The 20,058-nt window shown below is 49.5% G+C and overlaps 2 protein-coding genes across 5 annotated transcripts; one reads left to right on the top strand and one right to left on the bottom strand.

Moving 5' to 3' along the window:
• Window positions 1-4,205: 4,205 nt before the first annotated feature.
• Window positions 4,206-9,184, top strand: Slc7a4 (solute carrier family 7 member 4). The gene is made up of 5 exons (XM_090320578.1): window positions 4,206-4,229; window positions 4,949-5,935; window positions 6,353-6,993; window positions 7,244-7,352; window positions 7,483-9,184. Exons 2-5 carry the CDS (start codon window positions 4,954-4,956, stop codon window positions 7,656-7,658), a joined length of 1,908 nt encoding a protein of 635 aa, XP_090176704.1. The 5' UTR covers window positions 4,206-4,229; window positions 4,949-4,953; the 3' UTR covers window positions 7,659-9,184.
• Window positions 9,115-19,566, bottom strand: P2rx6 (purinergic receptor P2X 6). Of its 4 annotated transcripts, none has more exons than XM_090320582.1 (12): window positions 19,432-19,499; window positions 18,042-18,192; window positions 16,940-17,011; window positions 14,689-14,764; window positions 14,419-14,512; window positions 14,265-14,345; window positions 14,041-14,182; window positions 13,842-13,951; window positions 11,027-11,120; window positions 10,873-10,938; window positions 10,675-10,752; window positions 9,115-10,577 (listed from the first exon to the last, which is right to left on the bottom strand). In XM_090320582.1, exons 2-12 carry the CDS (start codon window positions 18,150-18,152, stop codon window positions 10,494-10,496), a joined length of 1,008 nt encoding a protein of 335 aa, XP_090176708.1. In that variant the 5' UTR covers window positions 18,153-18,192; window positions 19,432-19,499; the 3' UTR covers window positions 9,115-10,493. The 4 variants fall into 4 exon arrangements, with proteins under 4 accessions (XP_090176708.1, XP_090176705.1, XP_090176706.1 ...); XM_090320579.1 differs by having other exon boundaries at window positions 10,488-10,577; window positions 19,379-19,566; XM_090320580.1 differs by lacking the exon at window positions 10,873-10,938 and having other exon boundaries at window positions 10,488-10,577; window positions 19,379-19,566.
• Between the last annotated feature and the right edge of the window lie 492 nt (window positions 19,567-20,058).

Here is a 20,058-nt window from a genome sequence, read left to right as displayed (position 1 = left end):
GGACAGTGCTCAGGCCCTGAACTCAAGCCCAGGACTGGCAAAAAAAAAAAAGAAGAGAAATAGATAAATTAAATCGTGTTTACAAAAACATGGATGTGGTAAATGGGAATGTGAGCTGATCAGACAGTTCTCACAAGTACAAATGGCTAAAAAAGAAAAGTGTACCATTGTGAACCATGAAAAAAATGCATATCAAAAACTAATAGCACAGGCCTATAATACTAGCTGTTCAGAAGACTGAGATGTGACGACCACAGTTCAGAAGCCAGATCTAGCAAGAAAGTCTATGAGACTCTTACCTTCAAAAACCAGCAAGAAGCTGGAAAAGAAGCTGTGATTCAAGCAGTAAAGCACTAACTTTGAGGGAAAAAAACCCACAAAACTAAAACACGAGTTCAAGCCTCACATGTACCACATACACACATGTTAAAAAACAGTTCTGGGTTTGAGCAACATCTCCCTCTGCCACAATGGATTTAGGAAAACAAATTTCCCTGACTCCCTGTTACTCCCTTGATTGGCAAATGATGAAGGATGTGGTCCAGATTTACAAGGATCAGGAAAGCTTTTGTTTTGTTTTGTTTGTTTGTTTTGCTAGTCCTGGGGCTTGAACTCTGGGTTTAGGCACTGTCCCTGAGCTTCTTTTGCTCAAGGCTAGTGCTCTGCCACTTGAGCCACAGGGCCATTTCCAGCTTATTCTGAGTAGTTTATTGAAGATAACATCTCACAGATTTTCCTGCCCACACTAGCTTTGAATCATGATCCTCAGATCTCAGACTCCTACATAGCTAGGATTACGGGTTTGAGCCACCAGCTCCTGGCAGAAAAGGTGTTTGGAAAACCAGAAGTGGACTGTATTCAGGAATCCAGGGCTGGTTTTTAACAAATAGGCTACAGGAACTGTTGAGAAGAGGGAATTCACCGCTAGCAAGGGATAGAACAGATAGAGACAAATGCTGCTATTCTCAGGGTTGACGTACAGAAAGAAAGGAGATGGGCCTCAGTGGCACACATCGTAATCCTAGCTATCCAGGAATCTGAGCTCTGAGGATCAAAGTTCAAAGCCAGCCAAGGCAGGAAAAGTCTGTAATTCTCTTATCTCCAATGAACTACCCCAAAAGCCCAAAGTGGAATTGTAGCTCAAGTGGTAAAGTTCTAACCTTAAGCAAATAAAGCTCAGGGACAGCACCCAGGCCCTGAGTTCAAGCCCCTGGACCAGCACAAAAAAAAGTCAGAGAGCAAGGTATTAAGGTCAAGTCCAAGTACCGTCATGTATGGCCACACACACACATTCACACACACACACACACCCCACACACACTCAATTGGCATTTCCCAGGGTCTGGAGGAGGACAGGATGAACAGACGGGGCACAAAGTCTCTTTAAGACAGTGAAACTGTGTGGTAGTCTAATCCTCTGTACCTAACATTATAATTTGTCGGAACCCATAGAACTTTGGTGCAACATAAAGTTCAACTCTAATAGAAAGTAGGGACTTTGGGTGACAATAATGAGTCAGTGTAAGTTCATCAGTTGTAACAAATGTGCTGCTCTGATGCTAGATACCAATAGTGGAAGACGTTCTGTAGCTAAGGAGCAAATCTATGGGAACTCTCTGTACTTTCTGCTCAATATTGCTGTGAACCCACAGCATCTCTGATAAAATAAGCTCTATTAAAAATCATTTGACCATAAATGTAAAGGTTCCTTTCTGGATTTTCAAGTCTATTTCGTTTATTTCTATGTCTGCCGATATGTCAGCACCAGTCTTATTATAGTTTTGTAATCAGTTTAGAGATCAAGAAGTAGGAATCTCTAATTCTGTTCTTTTTGTTGTTGTTGTTTGTTTTTGTTTTTATTTTTATTTTGATGCATTCCTGGGGCCTAAATTCTGGACCTGGGTGCTGTCCCTGAGCTTTCCTACTCAATAGCACTCTACCACTTGAGCCACAGCTTCACTTCTGGTTTTCTGGTGATTAATTGGAGATAAGAGTCTCATAGAGGGGCCGGGAGTTTGGCCTAGTGGTTACAGTGCTTGCCTAGCATGCATGAAGACCTGGGTTCGATTCCTCAGTACCACATACATAGCAAAAAGCCGGAAGTGGTGCTGAGGCTCAAGTGGTAGAGCTCTAGCCTTGAGAAAGTCCAAGGACAGTGCTCAGGCCCTGAGCTCAAGCCCAGGACTGGCAAAAAAAAAAGTCTCATAGACCTTCCTGCCTGAACTGGCTTCAAGCTGTAATCCTCAGATCCAAGTCTCCCAAATAGCTAGCATTACAGATATGAGCCATTAATACCCAGCTTTCTTGCCTTTCAATATGACTTTTGAAATCAGCTTGATATTTTCTTAAAAATAGGATTTGTTGTTGTTGTGTTTTGTGCCAGTACTGGGGCTTGAACTCAAGGTCTGGATACTGTCCCTTAGCTTTTTTTCTCAGCCTCCTGAGTAGCTAGGATGATAGGTATAAGCCACCAGGTCCCAGCCAGAATTATTTTCTTAATTTTATTTCAGGATAGCTCGTTAGTAGTGTACAGAAAAACAACTGATTTTTTTTTTTGCCAGTCCTGGGGTTTGAACTCAGGACTCTGTCCCTCAGCCTCTCTGTACTCTCAGCTAGAGCACTGCCACTGGAGTCACAGCACCACTTTTGGCTTTTTTCTCTTTATGTGGTACTGAGGAATTGAATCCAGGGCTTCGTGCATGCTAGGCAAGCACTCTGCCACTAAGCCACACTCCCAGCCCAACACAAATGATTTTTGTACCTTGATCTTATATGTGACAACTTTGCAGAATTTGTTAGTTCTAATATATATTTTTCTTTTTTGTGGATTCCATAAAATTGTGTATGTGTGTGTGTATGATGTCATCTGTAATTAGATATGCTTTAACTTTCTTTTCTGTCAGATTTCTTTCTTTTGGTTTGGTTTGTTGGCAGTCCTGGGACTTGAACTTATGACCTTATTCTTTCTAGGCAAACTCTCTACTACTTGTGCTACACCTCCAACCCAATTTAGTGTATTCTCAGTGTGTGTGTGTGTGTGTGTGTGTGTGTGCCAATACTGGGGCTTGAATTCAGCTTGGGTACTGTCTCTTAGCTTTTTTTGTTAGCACTCTACCATCTGAGCCATATCTCTACTCTGGCGGCTTCCTCTTTCTTCTTCTTCTTCTTCTTCTTCTTCTTCTTCTTCTTCTTCTTCTTCTTCTTCTTCTTCCTCCTCCTCCTCCTCCTCCTCCTCCTCCTCTTCCTCTTCCTCCTCCTCTTTTTTCTTTTTCTTCATTGAAGACTTTTCTTCCTAAGCTGGTTTTGAACTGAGATCCTCAGACCTCAACCTCTTGAGTGTCTGGGAATACAGGTGTGAACCACTGGCATCCAGCTTTTTTTATTATTATTATTTTCTTTATTCCTTAGAATGGCACAGTTCACTGATTTTCAAGTTAAATCGGCATAGCACTCCTGGGCTCATGGTATGGGGACCGGCATGAAGTACTCTGAACTCTAACGAGCAGGGGATTGCTGTTGGGGTACTTCAGAATTGTCCAGGTGGTCCTAGGCTAAGAGATGCTGCGCTGGGATCGGGGGTGCGTGGAGGGCGCGCGCGTGCGTGCACACACACAGCGGCCTGCCAGCCGTCTCTGGAGGTCAACTGCGTGTCTCATTTTATAAGACATTATCTGTAGCTGGAGGAGGCTCAGGACAGCCTGCCCAGGTTCTGCCCTTTCACAGCATTCTCACGGAAGGCTACGCTTTCTTGCCAACGTCTGAGGATGGCTGCCTGCCAGCGCCATTGTAGCTGAGCAGTTAGGGCTTGCTCAGCCAGACCTAGGTCCTCATCGCCCTGGGCACGAAGAAGGTTCCTTTTCAGACCCCTCCGCCGCAGGTCGCCGCGCCTGGGCCTCCGCGGGGCGGGTGGGTGGGTCCCGAGCAGATGACTCCCTTGGTTGAATGGTATGACAGCGACACCTTGGGATCGGAGCGAGGGCTCGGATCCTCACCTGGTAAGCCGTGCGCGCGCGGAGGAGGTAACTTAGGTGCGTGTGCCGGCGGAGGAGGGGGAGGCTGGGCCCCCTCTCCCCGCTCCGCAGGGGGAGGGCCGGGGCGGGTGCGGCGATCCGCGCCTCGGAGGCGGGGCGGGCCCTGCGCGCTGGCTGGCGGCCGTGCGCTCCCTGGCTGGCGGGGGCGGGCAGTGCGCGCGGAGCCTGCGGCGGTGGCGGTGGCTGGCGACACGGCAGGTGGGTCGCGGCGGGGTTTGCGCAGGGTTCCGCCCGAAGCTCAGCGGGCAAGCGAAGACGGTGGTGTCTGGGGACAAGGGTAGTGGTCCTGGCCGCTAGCCAGGTCGCTCCCGGCGGCGCAGGCGGGCCACGGCAGCGAGAGGCGGCAGTTTGTTAGGGGTTTGGGCAAGTGCATCGCGGGCCTCGCCTCCAGATCTGGGGCCTCTGCTTCCTGGGCCTGGTGAGTTGATAGTCCAGCCTGGCAGCAGGGGGTGGGGGTGGGGGGTGATGGTTCTTGGAGGCCCAGTGGTGGCTTGGACCACGCCCCGACTGCCAGAGCCGCTCCCGTTCCGGGTCCTGGAGGCCCGGCTGTGCCGAAGCCTTCCATTTCGTCTGGCGCTTAGATGCCTGATCGATCATGGATCTGTTCCTTATCTCTCTCACTTTCTGGGGCCAGTTCATCATGTTCAGTGCCAGATTAGCCGGCGCCTAGGTCAGGCTCTGCCTTGCCCCCCTCCACTGCCCAGGAGGCCCACAGGATCTCCAGGCTTCCCATCTCTGTCGTCTCATCCTAATCTTTGAGGAGATCCTCAAGTACAGGTGTCCTGGATCTCCCCCCCCCCCCCACACAAACCCCCTGTGGAGACAACAGAATGAACCGAGGGTGGACAATCCAGGAGAGACACAAGGCTAGCCAGGACATGACTGGACAACCTGTCATTTCCCTCTGGCCCTCCTAGGTACCATGGCCCGGGGACTATTCAGCACTGCCAGCCTGGCTCGATTCTGCCAGAAGCTGAATCGATTGAAGCCACTGGAAGACTCCAGCATGGAGACCTCTCTGCGGCGCTGCCTCTCCACACTGGACCTGACCTTGCTAGGTGTGGGGGGCATGGTAGGCTCGGGTCTCTATGTCCTCACAGGCACTGTGGCCAAAGACATAGCTGGGCCTGCCGTGCTCCTGTCTTTTGCCATAGCTGCTGTGGCATCCCTGCTGGCTGCCCTATGCTATGCAGAATTTGGAGCACGTGTGCCCCGGACGGGCTCTGCATACCTGTTCACCTATGTCTCCATGGGTGAAGTGTGGGCCTTTCTCATTGGCTGGAATGTGCTTCTGGAATACCTCATTGGAGGTGCTGCTGTGGCTCGTGCCTGGAGCGGCTATTTGGATGCCATCTTTAGCCACAGTATTCGTAATTTTACCGAATCTCACGTGGGTGTCTGGCAGGTGCCTTTTCTGGCCCAATACCCAGATTTTCTGGCTGCTGGTATCTTACTTGTGGCTTCTGCCTTTGTCTCCTGTGGAGCCCGAGTCTCTTCCTGGCTTAATCACACCTTCTCTGCCATCAGCCTAATTGTCATCCTCTTCATCATTATTTTGGGGTTTGCCCTAGCCTGTCCCCATAATTGGAGCTCTAAGGAGGGTGGCTTTGCACCTTTTGGCTTTTCTGGAGTCATGGCAGGCACGGCCACCTGTTTCTATGCCTTCGTGGGTTTTGATGTCATTGCCGCCTCCAGTGAGGAGGCCCAGAACCCACGGCGGGCCGTACCTATGGCTATTGCCATCTCTCTTGGCCTGGCAGCTGGCGCCTATATCCTCATCTCCACCGTGCTAACACTCATGGTACCCTGGCACAGCCTGGACCCTGACTCTGCCCTCGCTGATGCCTTCTATAGGCGGGGATACAGCTGGGCTGGCTTCATCGTGGCAGCTGGTTCCATCTGCGGTAAGTAAATCTTGTGGATAGTGTGGGTGGGAACAGAACAGTGGAAGCACAACCCTCAGCTTCTTGGAGAACGTGCCTCCATTCACGTCTCAGTTTTATGAGTTGTATAATGGGCTTAGGGAAACATGAATTATTAGAGCCTTGCCATCCAGGCTAGATGGAGTGCCGTTCCCCACAGATTGTCCATGGAATGCCTGAGCATGTGCTTACAAATTCTTTAGGGACAGTGGCACTCTGCTCTAAATAGATTCCTTAAACTGAAATGCTCTATGGGAGGTGGGGGGGTGACAGTCCAGCACCCCCCACTCTCTGAGAAACTAAACTTATGCCCCTGTCTCCAAAGAGCTCCCTTATGCCCCTGCCCCTCCAACAGCAGCTCCGCTGCCACACTAAATGCCCTCTTCCCCTCTGCTGCAGCCATGAACACAGTCCTACTCAGCAACCTTTTCTCGCTGCCACGCATCGTCTATGCCATGGCTGCTGATGGGCTCTTCTTCCAGATGTTTGCCCGCGTACATCCCCGGACGCAGGTGCCTGTGGTGGGGATATTGGTGTTTGGGGTCCTCATGGCTCTCCTCGCACTGCTGTTGGACCTGGAGGCACTGGTCCAGTTCTTGTCCATTGGTACTCTACTGGCCTATACTTTCGTGGCCACCAGCATCATTGTACTGCGCTTCCAGAAGGTTTCTCCACCCAGCTCCCCAGGCCTGGCCAGCCCTAGCCCCTCAGCTAAGAAGTACGACTCATTCGCTGACCACATACAGCTAGTAGGCTCTGTACAGACCTCCATCCCTGAGCCTGGCCAGCTGCGACCATCCCTAAGGCCCTACTTGAGCTTCCTGGAGGAATGCAGCCCTGGAACTGCTGTGGCTTGGGCACTTGGCATCTTGGTGGCCTCAGCCACTACCCTAAGCTGTGTGCTGGTCTTCGGGGATTCAGCTCTGCACTTCCCTCAGTGGGCGTACGTCCTGCTGCTTGTGATCAGTGGTATCGTGTTCCTGCTTAGTCTTCTTGTCCTGGGGGCTTACCAGCAACAGCAACAGCAAGATACTTTCCAGGTATTTCCTCCGCCTTGCACCCACCCACCTGACCCAACCAGCTCTTTGGCACTGCCTCAGGGCCAGCCCACAGAGAGTGAAGGGCTTATAGGGCTGAGGAAACCAATCTATCCTCTTGACCCCCATCTTTCTGCCTGGTAAGGACCCACGGGTCTCCAGACTTTCCAGAGACAGAGGTAGAATTTCTGTGAAATCAGGCCCTGGGCCAGCAGATCCTGAAGCCCAGCTAGCTTTCCTCTTATGCCTTCAGATCCCCTTGGTGCCCTTGACTCCAGCTCTGAGCATCCTCCTCAATATCTGCCTCATGCTCAAGCTCAGCTACCTGACTTGGCTGCGTTTTGCCATCTGGCTGCTGATTGGTGAGTGGGGTCAAGCTGAGGCACACTCCCGTAAGTGCTGCCTTGGTGTGTGTGGGATGGGGGAAAGGAGGGACAAGGCAGGGCTGGGATCTGGCTCTCAGGCTCGTTCTGTCATCTCCCCTCACAACAGGACTCGCTGTGTATTTTGGCTACGGCATCTGGCACAGCAAGGAGAACCAACGGGAACCACCAGAGCCGACCACTGCACACTATGTGGTATTCCCCAGTGGTGGCCTGGAAGAGACTGTGGAAACGGTGCAGCCTACTAGCCAGGAGCCAGCCCAGGATCCTGGCTGCATGGAGTAGCTTGGCTTATCTGAGAGGCCCACTGACAATTCCCCTGCATTTCTCACTTCCTTGAGAGACAAGAAGATCTGGGGCTGCACCTGTCAGGATGCAGGATGGGGTAGGGGTGTTCTCAGGACCTTAGAACCCACCTGACTTAGGTGCTGAGCTGCTGCTGCTGCTATTGCTGCTGCTGTTGCTGTGTGTGTGTGTGTGTGTGTGTGTGTGTGTGTGTGTGTGTGTGTGTGTGTGTGCATGCACCCAGGTTCTGGGGCTTGAACTCAGAGCCTGGGTACTATTCCTTAGTTTTTAGTTTTAGTTTTTTGTTTTGTTTTGTTTTGTTTTTTTCTCAAGGTCAGCACCTTACCACTTAAGCCACATCTCTGCTTCTGGCTCTTGCGTGGCTAATTGGAGATAAAAATCTCCAATGGACTTTCCTGCCTGAGCTGGCTTGGAATGAGGGTCCTCAGATCTTAGCCTCCTGAGTAATCACCAGTGCCTAGAGAACTGCTGGTCTTTAGGGATGGGACTTGGTCAGTGTTGGTGTGGTAGACTCTTTGTCCAATGCTTTTCTGTTGATTAGCAATCCTGGCTACCTGGACAACTGAGGGAAGAGTGGGCAGGGAAAAGGCCCCAGGGACCCCATAATAGTAACTATTCTACTGGCCATATGGCCAGCCATCATGTACTGTTGTATTCTTTAGGCACTGAGTTCTTCTTTGCCCCTCCCTCTCATCAAACCAGGCAGTTGTTCCCAATTCACAGCAGAGACCATGAGGCTCTATAAAAGTATAGCTAGGACAGGAATTCAGCTAGATTTGGGACCAGGAGACATCCTTATGCTGGATTCTCTGCCCAGTTGAGAATGGACTTGCTTAACCCAGGTGAGAAGAGGTCCATGACCAGGGCGGACCAAGCTCCCCATATCTAGGAGTAGACTTAGGGAGTAATGGCTGGGCCTGAAAAACATTATTCAGAAAAAGCAGTGAGATTCAAGGGACCTTTTGGGTTTTTTTTAGGGATCCCAGAGATCCTGGGCTCAAGGCCCACTTAGGACACACCTGGACACAGGCACATTTCCACAAGACCCTTCCCCTCCATGCACAATCCTTCATGGCCCAAATGGCTACTGTGAGGTAAAGGAAGTAATCATTTGCAAGCTCAGGCCCAACCATAGCTGGCTCTGTCTTTATCCACTTTGCCAGGGCTCTTAGATAAAGCCCCTTGGTGTGTGTCTCTACTGCTACTCAGTGCCCAGGGCAGTAGTCCCCATGGAGATTTGAAAGCTGCACATGAATGTGCATGTGCACCAGTGCCTGGGGCCACCTCTGCTACCTTTTAGCCTACGTACAAAGAGGGAGTTTCCAGGAACACCCTAGCCCATGTTATATACATACTTCCACTGGGATCCTTATGGCTGAGCTATGTCCATTATAGCCACCTCCCCTCTCCAGAAAGACAGGAAGCTGTTGGCTTTGGCAAGCTTTACTTCAGTGGTGACATCAGCTTTCTCTAGATCCTAGAACAACCAGGTACATGTGACCCACCTCCAATTACTGGTAATTGGAATCCATACTCTCCCACTCCAGTCCTCTGGAGCCCTCATTCTCCATGAAAACCACTGCTCTGGATATTGAGAGGTAGGTAGCAGGAGTTCTGAAGCTTTGGGTGCCAGGTGATTCTAGATGTTAATGCCGCTTCAGGCCCAGCCGAATTCTGATGGCCAGGCATACTCATGAGAAAGCTACTAGTAATTTACTGAGCTGGGGGTTATTTCCAAATCCCTGCTCCATCTTGGGTCCAAGAGAGGGCTAGCCTCTTGTAGCCCTATCCTTTCTTCCTGATCATGGCCCCAGGACATGGAAACAATTTCCATCAGGCAGAACTTGGGTTCCCACTGGAGAATTTCAGAGTCAGAATGTGGCTGGTCTTTATTAAGGCATTCCTTACAGCCTCTGTACTCTGTCTGGGTCAAAGTTATGGCCTTTTGCATGCAGGGGTCTCATGGCAGTGTGGCAGCTGCCTGAATGTCACCTAAGTGGATCCATAATAATAAGAACGGTCCCATTGGCCACACTGCCAGCTAGCAAGCACTGTCACATTCTTTTGGCACTGCTCTTACCTTCCCCTTTCTCTACCCCAAACTAGGCAGCTGTCCAATGACAGCAAAGATATTAGGTTCTGACACTGGGACACAGCCAGCCTTGGGACCAGGAAGCTTCCTCAACATGGGTCTTCTGCCCAGCTCAGAGAGGAGCTGCCTCCCAGATGTACCTCCTCCTTACCCAGTGGAACCCAATAAACCCAGTGATCAGGATCCAGGGGGGAGGCTGAGGGCCTCTGACGTGATATACAGAAGATCCCAAAGGACCTAGTGACCACCAACTCAGCCCCATTAACCTCCCCTATTGCCCACAGCCTACTAACTTCTCCTGTTACCTACAACCCTATAACCCTCTTCTCTTACCCTCAGCCCCACCTAGCTTGAGAGAAGAGGTGTTTATATGCTGAACATGGACCCTCTATCCATGATGCCTTGCAGGTACTCTGGTTTCTCTCTACCTCTATGGCTCAAGTGTCACCCTGCCCCCCAAGTCTTTAAACGAAACTAGCTTCTGTCCTTCTAGGTAGCACCCTGCCAAAGCTGGACCTAGTCTTCTTGGGAGTTCAAAGAAGGGGGTCCATCCCCCTCTTCAATCCTACTGGGCTTCCTCTGTGACCCATCCCCTAGCCCTCAGCCTCTAACAAGCAGAGAGCAGCTACAGGCTGTGGAACTAGACAGGCAAGTGGTTCTGGAGTCCTCACATTGGTTTCAGGATGCCAAGAGTGGATGTGGGAGGCAAATGCTGGCATCATCTAAGGCAATTGGACATCCGGGCACATGGGTGGGAAGGCTGGCGTTGTCTGTGCAGGACTGGCATTTGCTTTGGGGGCTTTTGCCTACAGACAAAAAAAAATAAGAACCCACAGCAGATCAGAACCCAGTGTCCAGACTGAGCGACTTCAACTCTAGAACCAACAAAGGCCTGTAACTCACTTCCTCATACTTTGTTGTCCAGTAGAAATGGGCTTCTCTATCCACATATAGCAACAGCAGGTCACAGAGGAAGGTGACCTGGGAAAGGTAGGGCTCATTACATCCTGACTTCCAAACCTACCTTCCCACCATGCAACATGCAGACCCAGGCAGGTACTCACTTGTAAGCCAAGGCAAACCCATAGCAATCAGACTTACCACACCCAACAAGGCCGCTCCAGTACCCACTGTGATGGCTGTGGGGATCAGCCCAAACTTCCCTGCCTAAGAGAGGCTTAGGCTGAGCCTTTTAGACCGTGACTGCCCTCCCAGGTTTCTTCCAGGCCCATCTGTCTGAATCCCTGACCCTTACCTGGCCAGTGACAAGAATGTCGAAGCGGATCCCATAGAGCTTTAGCAGACTCCGGGTCTCTACACCGGAAGCCTCCCACCAGTGATTGGAGGTCCTTGGGTGAGGAAAGAGGGCTCTGGTGTCCATGCTGCCTGTTCTTAGGCTGGATGGGTTTTACTGAGCCTCAGTCTTGCTTATAGCTTGACTCTCAGCCCAAACTTGAGTCCTAGATCTTGGCCCTAGGTAGATGCTAAAGGCAGGCCAGACGTATGGCAGAGTTCTCTGCCTATAGCGGAGACCAAAACACAATAAAAATTGGGAGGAAGGGGAGGAGGAAAGCAGAGTAGGGTTGTGGCAGGCCTAGAATTGTCAGATCCTTGAGACAGGAATTCAATTTCCTCCAGAACTGGGGAAGAAGGTTCACATAAGGTCGCTTCCCAGGGCTCAGGAAGGAGGCACGGGTAGAGAAAAGTAGGGCTGACAAATCCACAGGTAGGAGGAAAGGGAACAAAGCCAGATCTCCAAGGTGTCAATTTCAGATCCTTGAGTGTTCCAGGCACTGGTGGCTCATGCCTATAATCCTAACCACTCAGGAGGCTGGGATCTGAGATTCACAGTTCAAAGCCAGGCTGACAGAAAAAGTCTGTGAGCCTCCTAGCTCCAACTAACTACCAAAAAAAGTTTGAAGTGGAGCTGTGGCTCAAGTGGTAAAGTCCCAGCCTTGAGTAACAAAGCTAAGGGACTGCACCCAGGACTTGAGTTCAAGCCCCAGAACCGATATGTACACACACACACACACACACACACACACACACACATACACACAGTCTCCTTGAGTACATCTTTGACTAGAAAACACAGAGATTTAGAACCATTATTGTCAATGCTGTAGAAAAACATATATTAGGGCCAGGAGTTTGGCCTAGTAGTAGAGTGCTTGCACAAAGCATGCACAAAGATCCGGGTTCACATACATAGAAAAAGCCAGAAATGGTGCTGTGGCTCAAATGGTAGAGCTCTAGCCTGGAGAAAGCCCAAGGACAGTGCTCAGGCCTTGCATCCAAGCCAGGACTGGCAAAAAAAAAAAGAGAAATAAAAATATTAGATTTAATTGATCAATGTCCAGTTTCTTGGGTGTGACAATTAGTTGGCAGTCACATGGAAGGCCCTTGGTCTTAGGACAGTGTTGAAAGGGTGAGAGTCTAGTATCTTCCACTTATTTTCAATTATTTTCTTGCTTTTTTTTTCTAGTACTGGGCTTGAACTCAGTGTCCCCCAGTCTTGTTTGGCGTTTTTGCTCAAGGGTAGCACTCTATCACTTGAGCCACAGTTTTACTTCTGGCTTTTCCCTGATTAATTGGAGATAAGAATCTCATGGACATATCTGCCACGGCTGGCCTCAAATCATAATCCTCACATTTCAGCCTCCTGAGTAGCTAAGATTACAGGCATGAGACACTGATGCCTAGCTTCCCACACTCCCAATTCAGGGCCTTATGCTTGTTCTGCTTGTTGGCTGGTACATCACCATTTGGGTCATGCTTCTACTCTAGTTCAGCTTTCCCTGCCCCCCTCAGTACTAAAACTTGACTCTCATTTGGCTTTTCAACTAAGGTTAACATTCTACCACTTGAGCCACACCTCCAGTTCAGCATTTTTAAAGTTTATTTCATTTATGTGATACTGAGGAATCAAACCCAGGGCAAAAACACTCTACCACTAAGCCACATCCCCAGCAAGGCCAATATTTTTGATATGCTAATTGAAAATGGAATCTCATGGGTTTTTCTGATTCGAACCCTGACCATCAAGAATCAGGTAGCTGAGTAGCTAGGATTACTAGCATGAGATACCAGCACCTAGCTACTTTCAAATACTTCTGTTTTGCTTTGCTTTGCTTTGCTTTGTTTCATGTTTTGTAAAGCTTAGGATCCAACACAAGGCCTTACACACCCTAGGCAAGTAATTTACCATATCTCCAACCCAAAAGGGCTTTGCTTGAAGTCTGTCGAGCTCTCTACAGCTTATTTTAGACAAGGAAAAACCAAACGTGGCCAAATGTTAAAAAATAAAACTAATGAATATGAATGAAGAGCATATGGATATGCGTGATATTAACCTTTGAACTTACTACAGATGTTTTGGAGGAAAATGTTTAGATCAAGAGTAAATAAAAAACAAAAATGTAGGGCCAGGAGTTTGGCCTACTGGTTAAAGTGCTTGCCTAGCATGCATGAAGACCCGGGTTCGATTCCTCAGTACCACATACATAGAAAAAAGCCAGAAGTGGTGCTGAGGCTCAAGTGGTAGAGCTCTAGCCTTGAGAAAGTCCAACAACAGTGCTCAGGCCCTGAGCTCAAGCCCAGGACTGGCAAAAAAAAAATGTGGGGGCTGGGAGTTTGGCCTAGTGGTAGAGTGCTTGCCTAGCATGCACAAAGACCTGGGTTCAATTCCTCGGTACCACATACATAGGAAAAAAAAAAGCTGGAAGTGGTGCTGAGACTCAGGTGGTAGAGCTCTAGCCTTGAGAAAGTCCAAGGACAGTGCTCATGCCCTGAGCTCAAGACCCCCGCCCCCCAAAAATGCCCCCTTTGTCATAAAAGGGAGATGTTAGGGTGGAAGAGGAGCCATGCCAGAGTCTGGAGGCAGAGACTGTACTGCCGGAATGCATGGCTAGATGGAGCCTGAGCTGGAAATTAAGTCTGTGAACACCCACTTCTGCCCCCCGGGAACCTCTGTAGGCATGGTGGACCTAGTTGGAGACCGGGGGGGCGGGGTGCGGAAATGGGTAGAGGAAGACTTGCTAGGAACAGCAAGCAGTTAGTGGGAGCCATACCTGAAGTTGTAGCCCCGTTCTTGGAGCCGGAAAGAGTAGCGAGGCCAGCAGTCAGTGCCTCCCACGTCCAGGTTGCAGTCCCAGTGGACTGTGATGCCCACAGCACCACCCTGCACACAGCATATCTCTGCTCCCACCTGTGGGTGGGCCTCAGGTCCTCTCCCCAAGCCCTTCAACATCCCAAACTTTGAGGACCCACCAGCAAGGCCAGATCATCAAAGTCAGCTCCAGCTGCAGCCACAAGGTCCCCAATGCGGAACACAGGACAGTAGGGACTGGAGTGTGGATTATAACGACAGTGCTTGAAGTAGGTGGTATCCCGGGTGTCTAAGGCATTGGTCCTGGGAAGGAATCAGGCTAGAGAATTAGATAAGCTAGGAAACATGGAGGATCTGGGATCAGCCAGAACCTGCCCGTGCTTACTTGGAAAAGTTGAACTTGCTGAAAGTGACAGTGTTTTTAATGAACAGTGTAAAGTTCTTGGCCTGCGCCAGCAGGGGCTTCCTGTAGGCAGAGGGGATATTAGAAAGCTGTTGCCCACCCTGGAGTCCTTTCTCAGGAATCAGGGGAGACTTACATGGGCACAGCTCTGCTCTCTACTGGGCACCAGCTCCGGATCTCACAGGTACTATGGGTCTCATTGAATTCCACACACTGACCTGTTTTTATGCCTTAAAAACACACACACACACACAACACAAAATGAACTCTAGGCCCTCAAGGGCACATGGAGGGTACAAAAGAGAGGCTGTTGGCAGAACAGGGCAATACCAGGATAGGCACACTCAGGATTTCCTCTTTATTCCTTTCCCCAGGGAAGGTGCTGGAAGACAGAGTTCACACTTACCATGGCTATGTGTCCCCGTCTCCCCTTCAGGACAATCTTCTTGGGCCCAGCAGTTAGCCAGTGGGACAGAAGGGTGCTGGGGTGGATGAGAGACCCCCCCCCCCAGTTACCAATCACTCAGGAAGAGATTCTTCTCTTCTGTGACTCAGCCCCATAGACCACAAGAACACAGCTCTTCCCTACAGATCTCCCAGGATTCCCTGGGGTTGGAGGCCCATGGGAAAATACACATTGGAAGGCACAAATAAACAGAGAATGGCAGGTTGGTGGGGGTGGGGTGGACAACCAGCTGCCTTCTGATCAGATAGGGAAACAAGAACACCTTGTCCTGGTGGCAGAAGTGATGCAGCTTCCCTGGTACACGTTGAACAACAGAACAGAAAAATGAAGGGAACTTGGCAAGGACAAGTGGATGGCATTCGGTGTGCTAGGGTGGAGGCAAGAGGATATGGGCAGTAAAGAGCAGGACTCTGAAGTCATAGGGAAGTAGTACCTTCCACACTCCCCATAGTTGATCTAGTCCCTTCCCTGCTTGAGATTCTATTTCCAGGGACATTCATTGCCTTCACAGGGTTAGAGTCATGGGCGATAGCCCATAGAGGAAGAGGGTAAGCAACAGAGCAAGGCAGACTTGAGCGTCAGGAAGTCTTATAGGGCCTTAGCTTCAGGCAGAGGGAAGCCAAATAACTGAAGAAGTCTGAAAAGCCATAATGGCTAGCTTCAGGAGACAAGATTGTCGGAGCAGTGGATTCCACACAGGATAGCAGCATGGCAGTTTCATGGGAAGAGCCTGATCCCTCAGAGATGGGCATTAAGGAATCCCACAAGTTCCAGAAAAGTCAAGCTCATATCTGTAGCAAAATTTCAGAGAACACTAAATGGACATCTTTCAGCATCCAGACAGAGAGAAGATACAGTGTTCATCATCCAAAGGTAAGCACATCCTTTGTGTAGACGCCTCCCTCTTTTGTGGGGAAAGGGACAGGAATGGACATGTGAGATCCCCAACGCCCCTAGTGGGACCACCCACCAGAGAAGCATCTGAACAGTCATCCTCCAGCCTAGCACACAGTGATCTAATGTTGGGCTTGATTAAAGGAAAGATGTTACCATAGAGACAGGCACCCACAGTTATATTTTGGGTACCAACCATTCAAATCTATAGAGAAAGAACCAGTGTGCTGCTCTCTGACGAATGATGGCTCACTTGGACAATCCCAGACCAAGGGGGTGAGGGATGGTGGCATTTTAGGGAGGAGAATCTGCTTTTCTGGATGAAAAATGGCCAAGAACAAACTTGGCTCAATTGGAATGAAAAATGTTTAGACATCAACCTGGTGCTAATAGCTTATGCCTGTCATAAATACTCAAGAGGTTGAAGTCCAAAGATGGCATTTTGAAGCCAATCTAGACAGAAAAAGTCAATAAGACTCTTAGCTTAAATTACAGCAACAAGCAAGAAATGGACGTTTGGCTTACAGGATAAAATGCCAGCCTTCAGCAAAAGAAGCTAAGCAAGACCACAAAGCCCCGAATTCAAGCCCCATTACTAGCACAGATAAGCACATACAATAGCCAGAGATCATAACTGACCCCAAACTCATCATAAGCAAAAGTGTGCTAGCTAACCCACAAAAAAATGGCTGCTGCCTTGGGACACAACAATAACGACTGGGCATAGAGTAGGGGACATGGCTGGGAGTGTGGCCTAGTGGTACAGGGCACGAAGCCCTGGGTTTGATTTCTCAGCAACACACCCACAGAAAAAGCCAGAAGTGGCACGGTGGCTCAAGTGGTAGAGTGCTAGCCTTGAGAAAAAGCCTATAGATAGTACCCAGGTTCCGAGTTCAAGCCTCAGAACTGGCAGAGAGTGAGAGGAATGGGGAGACATGATCTTTGTTGCTTGTTACAAGATGCCATCTGCGCAATCAGAGCATGCACCTGGCTTTGGGGATTATACTAACAGCCTGAAGAATACACACAGGCAGGGCCAGAATTGGGAGGGAAGAGCTGGTACTCAGAGATCTCAGTGCTGTCACCTTGAACATGTGACTTCCCTTGAGCTTCAGTGATCTCGTCCATGAGACTCATAGTTCCTCCAAGGTAGGGCCCCTATGAACCCTACACAAGATAATTTGTAGAAAGATTGAGCCCACACTGAATCTTTAGACACTTGCAAATGAGAAAGGAGATGTGATCCAGGACTGGTGGAGGAAGTGGGGACACCCTGGGAGGTTTTGGGTAACCTTACCTCTGGGCATCTGCCTTGAACTTGAGCAGGTGTCACAAGAAAGTTGGTCACTAAGAAGAACACGTTCTCTCCCTAGAAAGCAAATCTCAAGGTTGGTCCTGGCTAGGCTTCTCCAACTGAAAGAATCAGAGGCTGATAATCTGGTTTAATTTTTTTTTTGCGATTACTTGGATTTGAACTCAAGGCCTCGTGCTTGTTAAACCAGCACTAATTAAGCTACGACCAAGTTCTTTGACTTTCAGTTTATTTTTCAGATAAGATCCTCCACTTTTTCCCAAGTGGGCTTTGGACCAAGACTTTCCTGCTTCTGCTTCCCAAGTAGCTGGCATTACAGGTATACATTACCACACCCAGCTTGCTGTTTGTTTTGGAATGAGAGGACTGAACCCAACGCCCCTGAGTGCTACATCATCCAGATCCAGAGCCTGTGTGTGTGTGTGTGCGTGTGCACACATATGTGCACAATTACTGGGGTTTGAACTCAGGGCCTTTTTTCTATACCTGAGCTTTTTCCACTCAAGGCTAGCATTCTACCAATTAAACCACGGTTCCACTGGAGGCTTTTTGATGGTTAGAGATGAGAGTCTCCTGGACTTTCCTGCTTGGCAGCAGCTTGGCTTTCCAGTGAAAAGTTCTTCACCTCGCTAGTCACCAACTTCATTGAGACAAGAGGAAGCAACAATTGGAGGATGGCTGGGTTTCTGGCTGCTTCTGAGTACAAGAAGCCTTATGTCCATCTGTCTGTCTGTCTTGTGTGTCTGCGTCTGTGTTTCTGTCTCTCTCAACACACTTGTTCAGCTGGTGTTCTACCACATGAACTATGCCTCCAGCTGACTTTTTGCTGATTATTTTGGAGATGGAGTCTCATGGACTCTTCTGCTCAGGCTGGCTTTGAACTACAATCTTTTGGATCTCAGCTTTCTGAATAGCTAAGATTACAAGTGTGAGCCAGTGGTGTTCAGATCTATGTCTTTGATACAAGTTATCTCTCATATTTACTTTCATTCCCTCTAACCCCCTCCCCACAGGCACTGTAGACAGAGGTGAGTTGAGGGCGTGTATGATTGGCCTCGTGTCCTCAGTGGTGGCCCCAGAGACCCACCTGTGGTGGCTTCACAAAGTCAGCTACGTCCCAAAGCCGGTTCTCAAGCTCTTTGATCTGTGTCACAGAAACCCCTTTGAGTTTGGTGATGACAGAGACGTGGGGGTCCATGTCTCGCTCCTGGTAGCCTTTCTTCACAATGAGGGCCCACCTGGGGAGATGAGGGGCAGTGTGCAATCTCCATAGCACAAGGTGACCAGCAGAGAGACAGAGTCCTATATACTTGGCTTCTTCCCCTATAGGCTATCCCTTCTGCTTCTAGGCTCCTTGCTTCCTCTCTGCCCTCCCCTCTCATTCCAGACTCCCTGAAAAGGCTAGAAACCCTAACCAGGCATCAAGAGCCAGCACTGTCATAGGTAGACAACGTTCACTACAACTACTGTCACCATCCAATGTCCCAACCCCATCCCCACTCACACTTAGACAGTTCATGCTTTGTATTTTGCTGACACTGCAGCTTGAACTCAGGGACTGGGAATGTCCCTTGGCATTTTTTTCTTTTTTACTGAAAGTTAGTGCATTACCACTTTAGCCACAATTCCCTTTCTGGCATTTTGCTGGTTAACTGTCTAAGAGTTTTACAGACTTTGCTATCCTGGCTGGCTTTGGACAGAAATCCTCAGATCTCAGCCTCCTGAGTAGCTAGGATTACAAGCATGAGCCACTGGCACCTTGCCAGCTCCCCCCACTTTTTTTTTTTTTTTTGCCAGTTTTGGGGCTTGAATGCAGAGCCTAGGCATTGTCCCTGAGCTTTTTTTTTGCTCAAAGCTAACATTCTACCACTTGAGCCACAGCTCTACTACTACCAGCATTTTGGTAGTTTATTGGAGATAAGAGTCTCACAGACTTCCCTTCCTGGGCTGCCTTTGAACCGTGATCCTCAGAACTGAGCCTCCTAAGTAGCTAGCATAATAAGTATGAGCTACCAGCTGGTGCCAGGGCACCAGCTCCATTCTTGAAGATCTCTCTTTTTACCCACAGCTAGAGCTAGTGGTCTTTTGGGGGACTTCAGAGCTCTAGCTCTCATAAATATCAGTGATTACCATCTCCTGTCCCATCAGGATCCCTTCTGGACAGGAACGGGGGTGCAACCCAATGTGGGGCTAGGGACAAAGACCTTGCAAAGGAGGCAGGTGGGCACATGTCTTGTTCTGATGATATCTGAATGGACAAAGATCTCTCCTTTGGCCTATCCTGCTACTTCTTTCCCCCCTTCCCACTCCCCTGCCCACTACCCCACCAGCAGCATTGATCTTTAAAAACCAAACTCTCAACTCTCAGCCCCACAAAACCAATCGTGATCCCTCCAGGCATTCTGGCCAAGATTTCCCTCTTACCCCACCACATAGGCCACCACTCCGAGCTGCAGCAGTCTCTGCAAGATGCCCACCTTCCAGTTCCGGGTCATCACATACTTCTCTGTCTTATAATCTAGGAGCCCCTGGGCTGCTGCGGTCCCTAGGAAGCCCATGCTCCCAGCCCCTGCTGTCAGCTACATGAGTCAGCACAGCAGCTGCAGCCACTACTGAGCTGGAGGCAGAGCAGGCGCTCAACTGGGCCAGGCCACACAGTTGTTAAAGGGCAGAATCCAGCTCTGGGCTCAGTCCCAAGTCCTATCTATCCTAGGCCTCTCATTCTCCTGGGTCCTTCTGCTAAAAGGATATTCCACTTGCCTTCGGATTCCACTTCCTTATAGGGTAGTACATGACAGATGTAAGTGCTGTGAAAGGTCTTTGTGGGACAGCAGAAACCTAAGGAAAGTTTCAGGCAAAGATGACCATTGAGCTAATGCTTACAGATCTTACATCCTTGGTGGAGAAGTGGCTGACTCCAGAAAGGAACCTGGGCCCATCAAAGAGCTCCTGGAAGCAGAAAAGAGCTTGAAAAAGTTTGAGAACACTCCACAAGCTCTGGAGTCAGTGTTTGTTGAGGCAATATAGAGGAGACTGACAGAAGAGGTCACACTGGGCTGAGAAGGTGGCTTAGTAGTAAAGTGCTTGCCAAGCATGCATGAAGC

Source organism: Megascapheus bottae, chromosome 28, assembly GCF_031878675.1.
Source record: "Megascapheus bottae isolate mThoBot1 chromosome 28, mThoBot2.hap1, whole genome shotgun sequence".
Lineage (NCBI taxonomy): Eukaryota > Metazoa > Chordata > Mammalia > Rodentia > Geomyidae > Megascapheus > Megascapheus bottae.
Note: the sequence above shows the minus strand (reverse complement) of the source record. Positions and strands in the feature narration are given on the sequence as shown.